The sequence below is a fragment of the Exophiala aquamarina genome, assembly GCF_000709125.1.
Source record: "Exophiala aquamarina CBS 119918 chromosome Unknown aczIA-supercont1.41, whole genome shotgun sequence".
Lineage (NCBI taxonomy): Eukaryota > Fungi > Ascomycota > Eurotiomycetes > Chaetothyriales > Herpotrichiellaceae > Exophiala > Exophiala aquamarina.
Genome location: NW_013550547.1, coordinates 28,063 through 43,763, shown reverse-complemented (window position 1 = coordinate 43,763; position 15,701 = coordinate 28,063). Strand labels below are relative to the sequence as shown.

General features: G+C 54.4%; 3 protein-coding genes across 3 annotated transcripts; 1 reads left to right on the top strand and 2 right to left on the bottom strand.

Annotated features, from left to right (window-relative positions):
• Positions 1 to 525: 525 nt before the first annotated feature.
• Positions 526 to 1,986, bottom strand: A1O9_13009 (uncharacterized protein; the record flags this gene model as incomplete). The annotated part of the gene is made up of 1 exon (XM_013398083.1): positions 526 to 1,986. One exon carries the CDS (start codon positions 1,984 to 1,986, stop codon positions 526 to 528), a length of 1,461 nt encoding a protein of 486 aa, XP_013253537.1.
• Positions 1,987 to 11,361: 9,375 nt separating this feature from the next.
• A1O9_13008 (uncharacterized protein) lies at positions 11,362 to 12,843 on the bottom strand (the record flags this gene model as incomplete). The annotated part of the gene is made up of 1 exon (XM_013398082.1): positions 11,362 to 12,843. One exon carries the CDS (start codon positions 12,841 to 12,843, stop codon positions 11,362 to 11,364), a length of 1,482 nt encoding a protein of 493 aa, XP_013253536.1.
• Positions 12,844 to 13,978: 1,135 nt separating this feature from the next.
• On the top strand, positions 13,979 to 15,347 carry A1O9_13007 (endo-1,3(4)-beta-glucanase; the record flags this gene model as incomplete). Its single annotated transcript, XM_013398081.1, has 4 exons — positions 13,979 to 14,140; positions 14,191 to 14,426; positions 14,484 to 14,898; positions 14,982 to 15,347. The coding sequence occupies 4 exons, from the start codon at positions 13,979 to 13,981 to the stop codon at positions 15,345 to 15,347; spliced, it is 1,179 nt and encodes a 392-aa protein (XP_013253535.1).
• Positions 15,348 to 15,701: the final 354 nt, after the last annotated feature.

The window sequence follows — 15,701 nt, the reverse complement described above, 5'->3', positions numbered from 1 at the left end:
TGTGTGTGTGTGTGTGTGTGTGTGTGTGTACAGTAGCACAATATGCCTGGGGACTGACGTATAGTTTGGAGAAGCATAGCTGATTAGAAAATGGCCTGCCTAATTTATTTTGATGGATTCCTCAATTTCTAGACCGGGCTTTCCCTTGTCACAAAAGGCACAAATGTGTCACCAACTTTACCGCCACATCTGCCACATTTCGTATTCCGGAATACCCGCTCTCAACACCTTGGACAAAGCTGTACCAATGGACAGGACGCCACCCCATATACCGATGGCCATTCCATCGTACAGACGAAGAGGAAGGGCGCAGAAGACGTGCGCGCGCTACGCTAACGCACCACGAGCACCCAGCGACCAAACCTTCGTTGCGCGAGCTGGATCTGATGTCGAGTCAATGGAACAACAATCTCAGGGTGGACTAGTAGTGGATTGACCGGTTGAGCTCCCGTGACGCTCACCGATTAGAGCGGTGCGCGACCGACGCATGGCCTCCTTCGAGGGGTGTAAGGACTCAGGCGTGCGTCAAGGTCCTGCCGTGTCACGCCAAGTTCCAGAGGGCCTTTGGTACGTCAGGAAAAATCCCGCTCTGCGGCAGAGGGCCCTCGCGCCCCGTGCATCCCACGCGGTGGACCTAGCCTCCTGCATGCAGCACTCGCGGCAAACGTCGTGGTTGTAAGCTTCCCCACTGCGGTCGAGGATGAGCACACGTTCAAGGGAGGACAGGCGATCTCGATCCTCCACCAAGCCGGTGATCAAACTGGATCGGTAACCCGCCTCGTACATGGCATGTGAGGAGTCGACGGACAATGTGAGGTCGCGCACCCTGGGCGGCAGCTGCTTGGCCAGGGTGCGCGTGGGCTTGGTCTGGAGATCCCGAGCTCGAGGGTTCCGCGGACAGGTCCTACGCCCGACGACCAGCTCCGTCGCGATCTTCAACACCTCCAACCGAGCGAGGGCGGGCAGCGAGACGAGAATGTGACGTTCTCGCGGGCATCGCCAGGGCCAACACGCGTCCAACTCGTGATCGGCCAGATCCAGTTCGAGCCGGTGCAGGCCGATCTGGGCCGTTGCGAGTGACACGTCAAGGTCCTGTAGGATGTTTCTCTCACACTGGCAGTCCTGCCACGTGTGACACGTATTCGTCGGCCGCCGCCAGGACAGCGTCCTCAGCTGGGGCATCGAGTGGAGGAGTGAGCGGAGAGCGTCACCCTGGGCCACCACGCCATCGAGAGCGAGCGTGGTCGCCCGAGACCGACAGGGCTGTGCCGCGTGAACGCAGGATGAGCCTTCCTCGGAATTCTCCTCGGGATCGCCCGGACCGTGGCAGATCAGCTGGCCCCCGAACAGCCGGACGTCCTTGACGTGAGGTTGGCAGGCGAGGCACAAGACATCGGCCACGTCCCACTGAACCCGCGGATTCCACGGAGGTGGCGGGGCCCAATGGCGAGACTCGACGGGCAACGCGATCCTGACGCTCTGCAAGTCCGGAATGGGTTCGCGGGTCTGGACGAAGAAACCCATCCAGTACGGAGAAAGACGCAAGTGCTGGAGTCCGGGGAGCGTCGCCAGCATGCGCCAATCGAACCGACGACAGACGGGTACGTCACAGCCCAAGGCATGGTCGCGACCGACCCCGTTGTCCATGAGATCGAGATTGCTCATCAGGAACACACACCGCGTGTGTTGGCGCAGCCGCCGGTGCTCGCCGAGTGTGTGAAGCCAGAGGTGGACCTTGCGTGGACAGGTGACCCGCGCTTCGACCGCCGGGAGGTCGAGATCGGATGTGGGCAATGGGTGCCATCTCTTGCAGTGTGCCCCAGTGTCATTCTGCCGGGTTCTTTTCTCGAACCACATGGTGTGATAGAGCTTAGGGGTGAAGACCGCGTGGAATTTACGCGACACCAAGACCACATGTCGCGCGTTTCGAGCGAACAGGGGGATGTTCTCTAGGACCTCCCCCGGGAGTGAGTCGAGCTGTGCCATGATGCCTCGGGGTCGACGGTGTTGTATATGTTGGTCGAGGGCCGGACCCCGGTGCGGTATATGTTGCCTTTATCCTCGGCTCCCGTTGAGCCAACCCTCCTGGTCTATCAGGGTTGAGACGAGGAAGCGTCCCCCAAACGACTAGAAGTCGATATATGACCGCCCCCGAGCACCCGCTCACGGTGCCAGACCCAGTCATTGGCTCGACAGGATGCGGGACAATCGTTGACGACGGGGACTCGTTTGACTGTAATGGCAGCGTATGTAAGTACATGACCAAATGCCCTCACTAACCATGACATCGCTCTGGTTTGACCGCACGAACTTTCATTGTGGTGCCTTGTCGAACAACAACCACGGCGTGTGATTCGTCCCCGCTGGTGGATCATGTCTTTCCAGACGTGGATGACGAATCATCGTCGACTGAATTCATCTCGGTATCGCCCTCCTCGTTGGACCGGATTTCTGTAAGATGTGCCAGCACTGAGTGCATCAATGTGAGTCAATCATGAATCAGATTCATTGACTCGAGTTATGAGATAAGTCAAACTTCAGTTGACTCATTACATAAGGATTAGATGTGACGAATAAGAGTCTCCTTTAGAGTTACCAAGAATTAATTAGGACTCAAAGATGTAATCGGTACTTGCACTTATTAGTGCTGTCGGCAGGCACTGGCCTACGTACGGACAGGCATTTTGGGCAAAGTGGCACCAGAACTGCCGAATTTATGGAACATTCTAGTAAGGGTCCCAGTAACATCCGTCACGCGGTAGTTCTCGAAAAGAGAATAAGTTAAATCTGCGTTCCACTTGGGTTACGTACAGTAGTTATAGGGTGATATTTGATCCGTTGTCGAAAGCCCATGGGCATACATACTCCGCTAAGGGAAAATTCCCTACCAAAGATACTGTAACAGCAAAGGATCGCATTTTTGCCAGCGTTTGTGTTCTGCACTTCCGATGGCTGGCCACTCAGATAAGTTCTCCCAGTGGAAGTCCTTGCCGGTCTGCTTTTCTCCTTCCCGGATAAATGGATACTAATATCGGTAATACAGTACATATCAGTAGGGCTTGTACCGTATCGTCTCGCCCAAGACTTCCCCCTTGCCATGTGGCCTCGTAGCCAATTGAATTTGGGGCAATAATTCTTCCAGAAGTTCAGGAACCTTGTCGAATACTGTATCAAAGCCGGTTTCTTCCAGATTTTGGAAACGACATTTCGAAGGTGACAGAAGCAATTCGAGTGCTTGGAGTCTCGTAACGGAATTCCGTGAGGACCGTCATCCAACTCTGTCACTATTCCGTCATGTTCATGTGCTCTCTCGAAACAGCACGTATCGACGAAGACATTTTCCCGGGAATCACAGAGCATCTAGCCTGCACGCTGGACATCCTGATCCTCGTCTGTCATCATTTCGGCCTCCCTACGCCTCTCTTCCGGTGGGATTCGCCGTCCAGTACGTTAGGCTGCTGAGACGTCGGCTTCGGCACGTTTACAGCCCAAAAACGCCCTGGGGAAAAATCTCCTCGCCCCAGAGGTATTTCCTCACTAAGACACGACATGTCAGTCACTCTCACCCTTGAACCACAATTCCCTTTGGTGTACTGAAGCCCTCGACCTGTCCTGGATGGATAGTCTATATCCCGACGCGTCAAATTCGAAGCATGAGTTTTTGTGAATCGGAAAGGGACACAAATCTGGCGGTTCCTCGCTCATCTTAACTCATTCTCGTACCGTGGGGAGCGAAAATTCTCCCGACAAATCTGTGCCCATGCCGAGGCCAAAATTCGAGGCGGCATTGCTTTCAATTTGGGCGTTTTTCACTCTGGCATCGAAAAAGCGGCGACACACCGGATCTAGCATCTTGGTCCACCTTGGGCTAAACAGGCACAGAGTCACGAGAGTGTGATTAATGATGCATCTTGAATATTCGAGAAATGCAACCGCTTCTTCGCTATATATGTTCGTCTTTGGACCCAGCTCTTTCTGGTCGGCTTCACCGAGCTCGTGAGATTTACGTCGACTTATCATGAGGGATTTCCTCCAAACCGTTGTCGCTCTCCTGCAAAACCCGTCGGTTTTCATCGGTGTCGGGATCATTCTCCTTCTTTGTCACGTCCTGATGAACATTCCTCAGCTCCTCTTCCGCCTCCTCACCGGGCTAGTCGGATCTTGGCTGATCATGCTTTTCAAAGGCTTCATCTTCAAGCTCATCGTGGCCCGTTCGTGAGGACACGAGCCGAAATATCCCACGGAGGATCGACACCTCGCCCTCGCGCACAAAAGAAGTGAACCCGAAACTCGAAGGCCAGCATCAACCCACATCCATCCTCGGCCAAAACAACTTGCCGCACCAGGCCGAAGTTGCCGTTGCCAGTCTAGAATGGGAATGCTGACTCCTAAAGCGGTCCGGTCGTGTCGCCTTCGAGTTGCCATAGGCCAGAACATGGCCTCTCGGGAGTTACGGCCCAAGGAGGCACCACACCGTTGATCACTTGAGAAAAAAAAATCCTAAAATAACGCGCTTGGAGGTCGATCTGCTTGGATATGAATAAATTTACAGCACAGTATGTGCCCCTTTGAGGATCTATTACAAGAGCAGAGATTTTTCATTTATGCTGTGTTGTGAATATGTGGCTTTCTGCGCCGTGAACCAATAAAGGGCTTTTCGAAAGAACGAAGTAAATAACCCACTGTAGATCATTGAGAAGCAGGCCCTCCGAAGTACGCGCCAAGCCGCACATGATCTGGGCTTGGCGCTGAGTTGACTAATTACGGTCATCTAGTCTTTATAACTTCATGTCCTTACTTTCAATGACACACATCCAATCATAATCACTGAGAATATTGTCTGAGCGCTTCGGAAACTTTTCGACACCCAAACATCTGGCGGGGTCGCTGACGTCGCCTTGCTGTATGGTCCGGCATACCTCGATCACTGTTACCCAGCAACGCGAACTCGGCGCATCAGTTCAATCTCGAGCCCAGAATTTGCCGTTCGGGGAGCAGACAGCATGGAGAATCATATAGCGTCCCTATTCCTTCGCTGGATCAGCAGTGGCTGCATCTCGAGCAGGAAACCCCCTGAAGAGAAGGCACATCCTCCTATCCTTGTTGAATCTCAGCACCTGTTCTCTGTTGGCTCCGGCCCTTTGTATACCAAAGATCCCTTATTAGGCATGGTAAGCTGCTTCCCCAAACCTATCATGGGACAAGATCAATGTGCTCACGCTTTTCTTCTCGAGGAACCTACTAAGAAACCCTTTCTAATCACCATCACGCTCACTGGTGATGACGTACAGCCGGAGCTCCACGACTGCCGCGCGCTACTTGATATAACATCATCGACCAACATGGTGTCTGCAGAGTTTGTACGACGCCATAGCATACCCATTAAAAAGGACGAACCGGGCTTGGGGAATATTCGGAAATCAAACCAACATCAATTCAACGGATACTTCTTTGCCAGTTGGAAGCCCGAAGGAGTTCATGATGCACACCCGGGAATCTTTGCGGTCATGGTGAATCCGCAAACATTGCCACAGAATGTCGAGGTACTGCTGAAATCTATCCAGAACGGGCGTTAATGAGGGGCGCTCGGCCGGTGGTGGCACATCGCATATCGTGTCGCTCAACCGAGGTGAGTGAGGTGGGGGTTCGTGATCCCCTGTTGCTCTCGTCCTCCGACGACTGTGGTGGACAGTACACAAGAAGGCGCCGGCCATGAACTTAGATGCCCGGAGGCACATGGGGCGAAACCTAGGCTAGGTCGAGATTGGTGTTAAGTTTCCGAATCAAAGTCTTTGTCACTTACGGCCTTTCGCTATTGCCGGGTCAACAGATTTGCTTCAAGACCCTTTTGAGACCGGCTTATATTTAGGCCGCTGGTCTTTTATGCGGCCACTGTCGATTGACCCTTAAACTATACGTATTATCCGTAACAAGTTTCTGAACTAGCTAGCGAGATTTTTAAAACCTCAGAATGGTGAGGGTCTCGAACGAACGGCGGTTTCGACGTGGTTAATGCGGCCATACAGCCACCTGCAAAACCAGCTTCATTTTTTTGGGCTCTTCAAAAATAATTGAGATTCGTCATTTGGACCCACAATGAGTCAGGCCCAGACTATGATGGTAAAGTGTCCGTTTTGCGGTGAAGCCAATGATAAAGGTACTGAATCTGTCAGAATAGAGCTATTTTGCATCATTAAATTAGCTTGGAACATTGTTCACAAAAGCGACGACAGAAGTTGCCACCTGCTCGACTAAGTGCGATGTCATGGTGTTGACATGCGCCCGGTGCAGCTGACGAGCGCATTCTGTCTACCATGTCGAACGCAGTCACCATCCACTTTAGAGTGCTGTCGCTGTCATATAGTCTCGTCCGCCCAAAGGCGAATTTAGACAAGATGTACTCTGCTTACCAAAGGTAAAGAGTTGTTAAGCTAGTAGCCAGAATGACTGTGACCCTGACTAGATATTATACTTTAGAATTCTCCTGAATTATGAGCCTAGGAGGAACCTCTGTCTACAGTACGTGGATTGAGACTTGTTATAGCAGCGTTCTAAGGCGCTAGCCCTAGTCGTGGATGATAAGATTCTAGAGAGTGAGAAGAACAGGATTATACTCTTCCTATAGCCAACAGTATCATGGGGAAACAAAAGTCATATTAATTCCGGGAATCAATTCCACCAGTTCGTGCGGCAGTAGTGGTGGGAGCTCCAAGTCCTTGTGCGCCTTCTCCGCCACCCAGTTGCCAACGTCTTCGCAAGCGGGACGATGTATACGATTGTCCGGGTCTTGACAAGCTTTCCATTGCAGTAAATTGGTATTTATGGGTGAGTACTGCCATTGCTTGTCGCCATAGCCTCCGTTAAAACACATCGTAGCATGGCGTAGAAAAGAAAATGGCTGTGAATTTTCCTCTCGGTATGGAGACAGGGACTTGAAATCTTGTGGAATTCTAGAACTGCCTTCCTCACCCGCAAGAAATAATGCCGAACATAGGAAGGCTAGACCAAGGCAGAAGTATGAGGGTCGAGCTTCTCTTAATTGGGGCATGTCACCGCTGTCCAGCAATGCCCATGCATTTCGGGCATCTCGAAGTACCACGGGGTATTTTGGAGTATGGTAATCGCCAACTTGTAATGTAGTGCCAACGAGACACAAAGCAAGGCATTTGTCAGCCCCTGGACTGCCTTCAATTGCCCTTTGTGTGTAGATTTTGATGGCCATTTTTTCTCAAGTCATTGTAAGGCGGGGGTGGTACCGTCGCCTCCCACTTGCTGTATATCCATCTCAGAGTTTCTAGTAGTTGTTGAAGGCCAACACTGGTTTCGGAACCTTGATCGAGATAATGTTCCCTAGAGTCAGGCTCCAGCTCCACAAATGTGTGCGCGAGATCGGACATTTTGGCACTTTCGATCGAGAATCAATTAAGGCCGAGTTAGGTAGGCCTCTGGGAGATATATATAATTCAGAAATTTATACGCTGTACAGTCCACAGAGCGAGGCTTAAGGAAGAAGACGATCCTCTCGAGGAGGCAGACTTGAAAGCGCAGCCTGCTGCTGCCAAGAACATTGATCACGAGATAGCTCAGCCACTTATTTGTGGCTGAATTGTGGCTGCAATATTGCTGAAAGCCAATCATGTGGGAACTCTCTATGAGGGCTGTTTCCGGGAACGAGGAACAACGGCTGCATTTCTCATTGCCGCTCTATGGACTGGAGCATCACAAAATTGCTCTACTATGTTAAACTCTTGCTTCTACATTATTGGTGGATATCGTTACAAAAGTCTTACTATACAAGGTTAGATCTGTGACAAGTGGGCACGCCCGATTCTTTTTTGAACAGTCCAAAAAGTGAAGCTAGTTTTGCAGGTGACTGTAGATGTGAATGAAGGCAACAGCTTTAGGTGGGAGATTCCGACGTGTCAGCATGCATGAATCATATACGTTGATAGCCTCCTCTGGCGCTTCAAGGCGTGGTACACTGTACAATATGCTGGGTACTGTACGGATTGTTCTACATGATCTTAGGCCGTGTCTCATTTCCTTGGCCTCAAAAATTTCAAAAAGTTTGGTGCTGTTCATCAATGGACAGGCATCAATCAAAGGGCGACGCTCCGACAGCCTGCGCTGACACCCCACTCCTTCCACGTCCCATGATTCAATCTGCGCGAGCTCTTGTTTGATGTCACGTTACGTGCTCCTCATCGCGGTCATGAATCATGGTGCTTTATTTTATCATGGATACAGATGCCTCTCGAGCCAATGGATCCCTTGAAGGAAGCAATGAACATTCCGTGACTTCACAGTAGCGGGTTTTCATACAGTATCCCCAATCTTCATACACCCACTCATTGTCCCTGTGATGCGAAAGTTCGGTGCTGTCGGCCCCGATGGGTTTTGACTCGTCGATTTTTGAGGCCCCAGCCACGAGCACATCGACGAAGAGCGGGCAGACCTTACTAGCGATTACGATGCCCTTAAGCAAAAGACCCTAAAGCACGACTAGAAGGCTTATCAATTTCCTAGCTATATAAGATCTCCTTGAATACCGTGTGAACAGCTTTAGAGGCTCGATCACGCACGGATCACATTTCCAATCAGTGTTCATTTGGAAACAGTGCTTGATGCATTTTCCAAAGGAGCAATAGAACATGTGGAGCATACGATTGGCTGGGGGGGGGGGGGAGAGTTGGTGGCACGCGACATTGTAGACACCCGGACCTTGGAAATGGCTCAAATCGACAAAGCTCCAGTCGGAAACATCTGTCTTTCGTGGCACTGGAAAAGACGGGTTCGTAAAGCAAGCGAGGATTGGCTGTCGACAGGTCAGCTCGTGGACCTCGCATATCCTTCTGGACCCATAAGTCTCTCACTTCGCCCTGTGGGTGAATGAGTCGCGGAGGGTTCCATCCCTCTGATCCCATCCAGCGGCTGCAGCGTTCAGTACACTCTCGACCGGCAAGGCCTAAATCGGAACTGTCGCCGTCGTCGCCGATCATGAACGGCGCCGACAACCCAATACCCGGTTGTTTCGAAATCTGCATTCCATGTCTTCTCCGCCTCAGGACCAAGGGACCTGGAAACTGCACGATCCCCCCCGGCGCGTTCTACCACCACGCGCCCCTTCGTGGCTCCACGTCGGGCGGAATGGATGTGCAACCCGTCGCGCCACCGTTCACCACGCAACAAGCTCTCGATCACCATGAGGGAGGTCCGCCGGCACCACGAGATGTCAGGGGGGGAATCGTCGGCGCCCGGGAGAACTGGGGGGGCAATTCCACGGTCGGAAGGGGTGGTGAAGAGCCCAAGGAGGGCACGGACGAAGAATTGCCAGAAACGTGCCAAGAGAGAAAGTTTGTATGCGAATTCCCAGGTTGCCGAGTGAAGGATACGAACCGACGCAGGCGGTACAAACGTCGTGAACACCTTCGACGGCATCAAAAGACCCACGAAGGTTACAGGTGTTATTGCACATGCGGCCAAACTCTCTCTCGAGAGGACAACCTCCGAACTCACGAACGAACCGTGCATGGCAAAGACGGGACTCCAACGAGGGCCCAGAAGGGATCATGACCACCTCGACAGGGGCCGGAGGCCATCGTGGCAGGCCTGGTGCACCCCATACAGGGATCTCCTTTGGCCCTTTCTCGTCGGTGGCGAATGCCAGTCATTGGCCGGCACGATTTCGAGATCCGAAGGCCCCTTGCCAGCCGTAACGAGCTTCTGTAGTGTTCTCACCGAGGTATTTCTGAGGTTTTCGTTCAATCCATCTCCATCCGCCTTCATTTTGGATTCTGGGTGCGTTATCGGATAGACGTTCGGCCTAATCTCTCCCGAGTGTTGGACCTTTGTCATCAGAAGCCGGGAATCTCGAAAAACGCTGCCGGCGAGCCCACCGTCAGGGTTAGCTAGCGCTCACCTACTGAGACTTTACCTTTTGGATTAGGTGAAGTATTAGTAGTTGACAGCCTTCTTCTATACTTTACGATTGCTGATGGCAGACTATACGGTCGATATCGAGAGAGCGGGACGGAGTTAGGTCTCTCATCATCTTAACTCCTAATCTTCCGCGTCACAGCAGTTGACCTAGGGCCCTCCCTAAAAGATACGTTGTTGAGCAAGAAAACAAAGGAATAGTTAGGATTTCGAGTAGATTACACTTCATTGAGAGCTTGAGGGATACACATTTAGTGAACGCGCCCGGTGGCATCGAAGATGAGGTAGACACCCGAGTAGGGGAACGGCACGCAATCACTACAGTACACCGTTGTTCTACACGAGGAATTCTTTTGCTCAACACTCCCAAGTGAGCGGGAGATTTCCCATCCTCTCCTCTACATTCCAAAAAAACCGAAATCAAAGTACATCGCCACGAACGAGTGTCTCTGTGTGAGAAACTCAGCCCAATCTACCAACCACTAACTTCCGAGAGGCGGAAGGAGTGGTGGTAGCGGACGAGGAAGAATTTCATTCTCCTCGTTATTCATGGCTGATAGCCGCACGCGGGATGGTTCAGAAGCGTCCAAGCGTACAGAGACAGATAAACCCGGTGGTACCTCCGTCCCGTATACCGCGGACGCCTTTACCGCGGGCCTTTGTCTTTGTAGCTCCGTCTTTGCCCATCTCGGACGCGACCGGCACGACCTGCCTGTGCCAGCGGTACCGGGTGCGCGGCGGCGATTCGACTGACAACAGCACATTCTTGCGCGACATGAAGGTCGTCGATTTCGGCAACGGCTCTATCTCGACTTCCAACAACGGTTCTTAGGAGAACGGCACCACTGGTGAGGGTGCGCGGATCCCTCCAACGTCGCCCCAGCCAACCCCGGCAATCCGGGTCCTCGTCGGTTTCGGCGGTTGGTGCACCTTGATCTCCACCGCATGCCGTTCATGTCCGGATTCAGAAGCCTGGCGGTCAGTGGAGAACCTAGAAACTTTTATAGAGATCGAGCACCATCAACGCACATCGGTCTAGATCGAGATCCTTTGCCTTTCCTCCTCGGCTGGTCAGTACGGCATGACTTGGAGACGCACATTTTCATCCAAGCTCTGGAGGACCAAATCGCTCCAGATGTCTTGCTTTTTGGGCTTCGCCGAAACTACCGTCGTCAGTCAAATTCGGTCTCGGGGGCTGGCGTGAGGGGTGAACTCACCCACCACCAGGAGGGATTGGGACGGATCTTTCCGGGTGTGGGACACAGCCACGTCCACCCGGCCCTTCGCCGCAAATTTCTGGACCCCACACGCGGCAAGGATGACCTCCGGGTTCGGCCTTCCCCGCCGGTGCACGTAGGTGTGCTCCTGCGACTGATTTCTCCGGTCGCCGGATTTGGAGTACGTCGAGAGTTGGAGAATCTAGGGCTAAGTCAACAGGGTCCAATCTCGCCGGACACCGTGGGGCTGGGTTCTTCGACTCACCAGACTATGGTGGCCACGGACTTTTATCCGAAGGTCATCGAGTACGCGTCGACAGTGTTCGATCTGTCCTGCAGGTATGATTGGAACACGCACCAAACGCAGTCGGACGAGATGGAGCTTACCTGCGTCGCGTAGTTGCCAGACGATACTCATCGTATGGACGCGACCCTGGTGGGAGTGGGCGAGGTTCAGGAGGTATGGTAAGATCGACACGATGCGACTTGGCCCCTCGGCCACCACCAGCAAGTGATCGAACCCTCCGAGCGAGATCCTCCTCCCATAGGGTCCGTACAGCAGCACGGGGATGTGTCGATCCACGGCGGGCTGTATTTCGGTGGAGCTCGGAGACGCCAAGGTCGGATGGCGAAACAGGTTGGCGGTGAAGGAGGCTCGCTTCTCCACTAACAAGCCCACGTCGCCGTCCTCCGCCGCGCGGAAGGCCATGAACGGGTGACTTTGGAAGATGGAAAGGGCAGAAGTCCGAAGGCCTACGAGGTGCACGTACTGGCCCAGGCCGAGGTCGAACCTAGCCACGCTGGATACCGTGATGCCCATCATGCTGTCACCCTGTCCATAGACCGTCCCGACGGCAGAAGGCCACTTGCGATCGAGCATCCGAGCGAGGACTCGAGCGACTATCCGGTTGCGCCAGACGAGGCGGCACAGATCCCACGGCACGGGGAGACCGAGAGCGATGGTGGCCACCAACACTGCGATCTGGGGCACCTGAAAGTGAGGCGGGTCCAACCGCGGGCCCGCATGACGCCACAGTCCGACAAGGCATGCCAGGCCAAGGCCCTGGTGGCCACGCAGGAACGGCTCGTACGCGCGGGTGCGGAGAGGCAGGAGCGCCATGAACAGAATCGACAGGAGGGCGGCGACGATCTCCAGAGCACCTGTCAGCAGCATTCGTCGGGTCGCGAGCCACTTACCTACCAATAGATTCCACGTCCATCCCGCGGGGCCCTGGAGCTTCTCGACTTGACGCCAGGCCAGCCAGGAATGTACCGCCCCCAGAGACACGAAAACCCCCGACACCGTCCGATGTGCACGTCCATACTGGGGCAGCGAGAGACCCAGGATTGTCGCGGGGAGATCGTGCGTGGTGCCAAAGTACAGGGGCACCGCGTTGACCATGGCCAAGCCCCCCAAACGACGGCGCAGCTCCTCTCGTGCCGGCCAACCGTACGCCACGGCGGTGGCGGTTCCTATTAGGTAGATGGTGAGGACCACCACCTCTGCCCGTGTCCAAGGGCCGATCCACCCATGGCGATGGATGAGGCGCGGGTAAAGGAAGTGTCGGCACCAGAACCGGTCTAGCCGGGGCCACCGACGCTGGAGCGAGCGCGCCGAGAGCCGACTCGCCACGCCTTGTGCCGCGATACACCCGACCGCAGCGACAGCGTAGGCTTCCACAGGATCCATAAGAACTGAGGTGGGAGTCGAAGTCTCCGACAGCAGTATCGACGAAAGATGGTGACCGAGTCGGAGGATGAGGGAGGGGTTTGTGGTCGCTTTAATTGAGCTCTCAGGGCTTCTCGCAGTGCGGCTGATCGCCATTCGACTTTCCCGGCACCGAGTGATCGATGTCATCCATCTCGAAGGATACATGTATCAGGGAAGGATCTCTTCGTGACGCTCGATGCTGAAGTCACCCAAATTGGGTGAGATGTTGGAGAGAAATTTTGGATCGGTCCCGAAATTTATTCAGGATCGATAGGATTCTCACGAAGGCGCTGCCGGACTCCTTAGTCGAGCAAATCAATCTACGGGCATTTAGCTTAGATGGCTCATCATGGTACCTTGACGGGTGGCGGTTAGACATGTTCCGGAACGGATTCACAGTCGTGGAAGAAATAATTCTGGATGTGGCCTCCATTCCGGATCCTCTTGTGGTGGCCTGGGGGCGGGGAGCTTTCAACGTCTCGTCTGTCGATTACAGGATCATACTTGAAAGGCAAGGCTAGCCGATTCTGTGAATCATCATTATCTGCCGCGGTTTGTGGGAGCCGTCATCGAAAGTGGAGAGTGAACTCGTTCTGATGACAGACATGTCTCCGACGGAAGAGTGCACACCTCCAAACAATCGCTTTCTGCCCGGCCCACGCTTCTTCCAGGGAGCTGGCACGTAGATAAGCCAAATCTTTTCCGTTGTGGGCCCCTCCTTCTTAGAGGAGTGGTAATCTGGCGCAGAGAAGGTCACAAATTTTGGGGCGCAAAGCCTCCGCCCTGGTGCCGACCCGGGCTGGTGGAATACTGCACCTTTCCTCACCTCGAGGATACAATTCGTGGGTCACCGAGAGTTGGGTCGGCCGGTTCCCTTTTCCTGCACCACATGCCTACAACTCCGTCTGGACCCTACTACTGTATCTTGTGACAATCGCCCCGAGTGGGGTCCTTTGGTCGACTCGCCCTGCACGCCCAGCGTCCCTCGGCCAGGGCGTGACAGCTCTAAAATGGGGCGAGTTGGAAAGGGAACTCAAGAATGTCGGCCGCCGTGCAATATCCCGACGTGTCGACTCTCCCCCTTCCCAGCCACCCTCATTGTACAGTATCCGCGATGGCTCGTCCGAGAGTATGTTCAATCTGGGCGGCTGTGAGGGTCGTCGTGGCGGTTTGGATCCTGTGGTTGACCACCGTCACGGGAAGCGTCCACGCTCGATACGTGCTGATCGACCACTACGCCGGTGATTCCTTCTTGGATCGTTTTGATTTCTTCACGGTGCGGGATCCCGTCCCTCTACTCGCCCTAACACGCTAACTGGCCAGCAGGGTCCCGACCCGACCCACGGATACGTGACGTATCTGGACCGACCAGCAGCGACACGGGCGGGATTGGTCGCCCTTCGCAATGAAAGCCTCTACCTCGGGGTAGACTCCAACAAGCTCGCCACAGGTCCTGGGCGGGCAAGTGTCCGGATCACCAGCCAGACGTCGTACCATCAATGCTTGCTCCTTCTGGACCTTACACACATGCCGGGGAGCACCTGTGGGACCTGGCCCGCCTTGTGCGTCGAGGTCCTCCCCTGATTCCATGGACGGGACGTCGGACTAACGGAGGCCAGTTGGACGGTGGGGCCGAATTGGCCCGACGGCGGTGAGATTGACATCATCGAGGGCGTGAATACGCAGAACACGAACGCGATGAGCCTCCACACGAACCGGACGTGCCACATTCGCCCGGACACCGCGTTCTCGGGCACCTTGATCCGCGATGAGTGCGAGCGAGACCGTGGCCCGGACGGTTGCACCGTCGTTTCCACCGTCGCCGGCACCTACGGAGACGAGCTCAACGAGATATCCGGGGGGATCTACGCGATGGAGTGGACTGAGCACGGCATCCGGGTTTGGTTCTTCCCTCGTGGCTCTACCCCCGTCGACGTCTTGGAAGGCTTGCCGGAGCCAGCACAGTGGCCCACTCCTCTGGCGTCTTTCACGGGTGACTGTCAATTCAACTCCTCGTTCACCGCCCAGAAAATCGTGAGTGCATCGGCCACGGAGGCCTTCCTCTCCCCTTATCTCTCCTTGTCCATGCGGTGGTCCCGGAGACTGACATCTCACAGGTCTTCGACACCACATTCTGTGGCGACTGGGCTGGGGCGACCTGGAAGGAGGATTCGGTGTGCTCCCCCCTCGCGGAAGATTGTGAGACGTATGTGCGGGACAACCCTGCGGCATTCACGGAGTCATATTGGTCGATCAATCATCTCAAAGTGTACGACCTGAGCTCGGGGGCCCCTCTCAACGACAGTAGCCATGGGTCCGTCGTGGGCTCGAGCCGCGTGACGGGGCCGTCCCCGTCCAATATGTCGGTTCCTCAGCCATCCACCGGCCCAGACGCCACCGGTCCAAGAACCTGGTATTGGAGGGGCCATTTCGCGTGGATGATGACGGATGTGGCAGAGGCTCCGGGGCCTTCGACCCGCTAGTATATCGACGGGGGAATTGGAGTCCCTTGCGCGACAGTGCCTTGCTTTCACGCAAGACGACGCCAATGAGTGCCAAGGCCCAATGACTGACCTCTACGCAAGCTTACAGAGAGAAAAGATTGAATCAGCGGGAAATACACATGGGAAACTAGAATAGACCGTAATTGATGGGCACACAGATATCTTCTTGGCATTCATTTCGTGCAACGAGTCCAACAGGCTCACAGACGTTAGCGATGGAGAGGGTGCGGCTTGATCTTAGCTTCTGGTCTGTCGACCACTGTGCCGAAGTTTCCACGCGTCTACCGCACGTGTGGACTACACACGTTTTCAATTGATGCTTCACTTCACGCA